We start from the raw sequence: 3,656 nt of genomic DNA on the forward strand, positions 1-3,656 counted from the left end.
TATCTACTTTAGATATATCCGAAACTAAGCTGCGAAGATTGTGATAGATGTACCACTGACGTTCCAAAGATAAACCGGCTGGTTGTATAACTTTCGGCATTTCAGGATCGATAGGTTTTAACAGAAGCTTAAAGGACTGCACTTCTTCACTGTCTGCGAATTTCTTTGTTTTTACACAATCTGTAGAGATTATGAAATGATGGAATTGCGTTATTCCAACAAGTGACTTGTACAGTGGTTTAAAATAGCTGTCCCATTCATACCCGACGACTTTTTCAGCCGATACAGCTTTATTATAACCCCCAGGTGATGATGCCTCGACACACTGCAGTAAATCTGCATACGTGTCGATGTTACTGAAGGCATACTTACTTTTGAAAATACCGAAGTAACGATCAGGCGCGAACTTAGTGTGCCCGGCGAAATGCGAAGACGATAATCAACAGAAACAGTAAACGTCACTTCTCCAGTGTTACTTTTTTAAATGTTCCACACTAGCCACTTACACGATGAACTATAATAATATTCCGACCAACAACAACACTTACTGGACCAACAACAACACTTACTAGACCAACAACAACACTTACTGGACGTCCGGCGCGGAGAACAATTAACGAGATAATGAGAAACTGACGAAACGAGTTGCTTACTTTTAACAGCTTTTTCACAGAAAACTAGTTTTCGCACGTAAGCTCCCTTTTCGTAGACCAGGTCACATATATCGTTTTATCGAAAATTCAAGGTTATATAAGCTTATCGATTTATCACTGCTTATCGAATTTAAATAATCGTCTTAACAGAGCGTAACGAGTTATCAAAATGTTTAGATAGTTTTCGAAAAATGTGGAGATGTCCAAAGTAAAAATTTATAAAGGTATCCAAAGTTTTTACATTTTTTGAGTTATCAAAATTTATCGAGCCATCGAATTTCACAGTTATCGAAATTGGTCGAGTTAACGAATTTTGTTGAGTTATCGAATTTTAGTGTTCTTGAAATTCATGGAACTATCGATATGTATCAAATCATTGAAATTTATCGATAAACTTGAATATATCGGGTCAATTCCAAGTCCAGCCGAAGTCCTCCAAAGACCTTCTCAGATAAAAAAAAATTTAGTTACGTGTTAAGTTAGAAAAACTGTCGAATTTCGACAGTAACTGGTACTCTAGTTATAATTATTTTTAGAGTTAACGAAATTTAGCGAGTTATCGTAATGCATTAAGTTCGTTCAAGTTTCCGAGTTATCAATACTTATTGATTTACTAAAATTAGTCGATTTATCGAATCGAAGTTTTTCGAATTTTCAAAATATATCGAGTTATCGACATTTCAATGTTATATAAGTTTATCGAGTTATCACTGCTTATCGAATTTTATCGTGTTACCAGAGTGTAGCTAGTTATCGAAATTTGTTGATAGCTTTCGATAAATATGAAGTATCAAAATTAAAAGAGTTATCGAAATTCATACAGGCATCGATACATTTTTGAGTTATCGAAATTTGTCGTGCCTCAAAACGCACAGTTATCAAAATTTATCGAGAATTATCGAAGTTAGTCGAGTTATCGAGTTTTATTGGGTTATCGAATTTTTTTTTAGTCATCGGATTTTAGTGTTTTTGAAATTCATGGCGTTTCTCTATGTATCACATTATCGAAACTTATCGGCAAACTAAAATGTATCGTGTCAATTCCAAGTCCTGTCAAAGTCCACCAAAGACTTTCAAAGGTATGAAAAATTGTAGTCAAGTTTTAGTTCCAAAGTAGGAGATTTTCCAATAAGTAATTTTTTACCTGATAATTTAAACGACGTGGTAAGTTAGAAGACCTCTCCAGTGGTCTGAAGAAACTAGAACGGTGGAATTTCGCCAGTAACTGGCTCTTCTAGTAAAACTAAATAGGCTGAGTGGCCATAACATTAACATTATAACCTTTTCTAAACCAGAACATTGCGTGATTGCCAGTTACGTTCAGTATCTCGACGTAATATCTCACATCTTCTATAGAAGTCGTTAAGACGATTAAGTGGAAGAAAGTTTCTTCAAGAAACAATACCGCATCTTCTATGTCAATGTTCTGCACTGCCTAAACGGGGAGTTGTCTTACCTTGGCAGATAGTTTTTTGATTATTTGGAAGAGCTAACATTCGTAATTTATTTCGAATTTTTTTCCCCCCAAGAGTCATGAATCGAAGTGTGTTCCATTGTGGAATATTTGCAACGACCTAACCGAACCCATATTAACAAAAACAAGTACTCACTTTTTCGACACAAAATAGCCCATCGGCGTGTGAGGCACATCCGCATAACGCCGACATTGCTGCATCACACACTCCAGCCACTCGCCACAATTATAGGACCAAAAGCCACGCTCACTGCCAATCGATTCAGCGTAGTATAGAGGCGCACGAAAATGATTGCAATTACGAATACCTTAAAGGGTACTAAATAAAATTAGACATATCAAAAAATTTATTGTCAAACAGACTCACGCCCATTCTTAACCAAATTGCAGCCAGGCTGAAAGAATTTTTCTTAATTAGGATAAAAGTCCACATGACCGCTACGCTCCAAAGATGAATAGAAAAACGGATCCGTATGGATAACAGCGGGATCCAAACCTATTTGGAGAGAGAAAGTGAGAGAGAGAGAGTAAGAAAGAAAAAACGAAGGAGAAAAACTTGAAAATATGTGGACCAGATGCACACCTGTTATGCGTTGCAAGCGCTGTTTAACAAAATTGACTGACAAACCAGCGATTTGTGCGCCTAAACTAAAACCGATTAAATGCAAATCTGAAGCGAGGTAAATGCCGCTGGCGATTAGTTGGTCAATAAGCTGTGTTAGACAGCGTGCAACCACGCGGGCATTGGCCGTGGCCGAAGGATAGTAGCAGGGAAAGCGCGTCAATCTGCAGTAGTCCATCGAAATGACATACGCTTGCTGGGTGTGCAGTAGTATTGGGCGTGACTCCTGGTTGGGTGAGGCATGCTGATTACCGTTAAAGCCATGTATGAGAATTTTCAAAGGCCAACGAGGCTCCAAGGCGATGGCGCTGAAATTCAGTGCATCCAAGAGAAGCGGTTCGCCTTGGGTGGCGCTGCGGTATGATTAATTTTTTATTTTTTTTTTAATTCATTTAAATTTTCACTTAAAATAGTTTACTCACTTTTTATACAGCCAGAATTTTATGTGCTCATTCGGGCACTCTTCACTCGCGAAAATACAATCGAAGGGAAAGCCAGTGCCAATGTTTGCGGCCGATGACATAGCTTTTCATTTAGGAAACGCGTATTTTAAAATTTACTATTACTGTTCATAATCGTTAAATATTTTTTCATAATTTCTTTTCTTGTGAATTTATTATATTTTTTATCTCTAAAATAAAACTCATTTACTAAGTAACAATTCTTCTTCTTCTTTTTTTGGCGCTGTAACCGCCTAAGCGATTTTGGCCGAGTTCAGCAAAGCACGCCAGTCGTTTCTCCTCTGTGCCAACTGACGCCAATTGGAAACGCCAAGTGAAGCCCAGTCCTTCTCCACCTGATCTTTCCATCGCAGTGGGGGCCTCCCTCTTCCTCTGCTACCACCAGCGGGTTCCGAGATGAATATTTTCAGAGCTGGAGCGTCGATGTCCATTCGAACGACATGACC

The 3,656-nt window shown here is 38.1% G+C and overlaps 1 protein-coding gene across 1 annotated transcript; it reads right to left on the bottom strand.

Annotated features, from left to right (window-relative positions):
* Positions 1 to 2,263: 2,263 nt before the first annotated feature.
* LOC118755266 (endothelial lipase-like) lies at positions 2,264 to 3,272 on the bottom strand (the record flags this gene model as incomplete). The annotated part of the gene is made up of 3 exons (XM_036490116.1): positions 3,172 to 3,272; positions 2,711 to 3,102; positions 2,264 to 2,435 (listed from the first exon to the last, which is right to left on the bottom strand). Coding segments are annotated over exons 1-3 (665 nt in total), but the record flags the coding sequence as incomplete, so codon positions are not given.
* Positions 3,273 to 3,656: the final 384 nt, after the last annotated feature.

The sequence above is a fragment of the Rhagoletis pomonella genome, unplaced genomic scaffold, assembly GCF_013731165.1.
Source record: "Rhagoletis pomonella isolate Grant_MI unplaced genomic scaffold, Rhpom_1.0 Rhpom_scaffold_05761, whole genome shotgun sequence".
NCBI lineage: Eukaryota > Metazoa > Arthropoda > Insecta > Diptera > Tephritidae > Rhagoletis > Rhagoletis pomonella.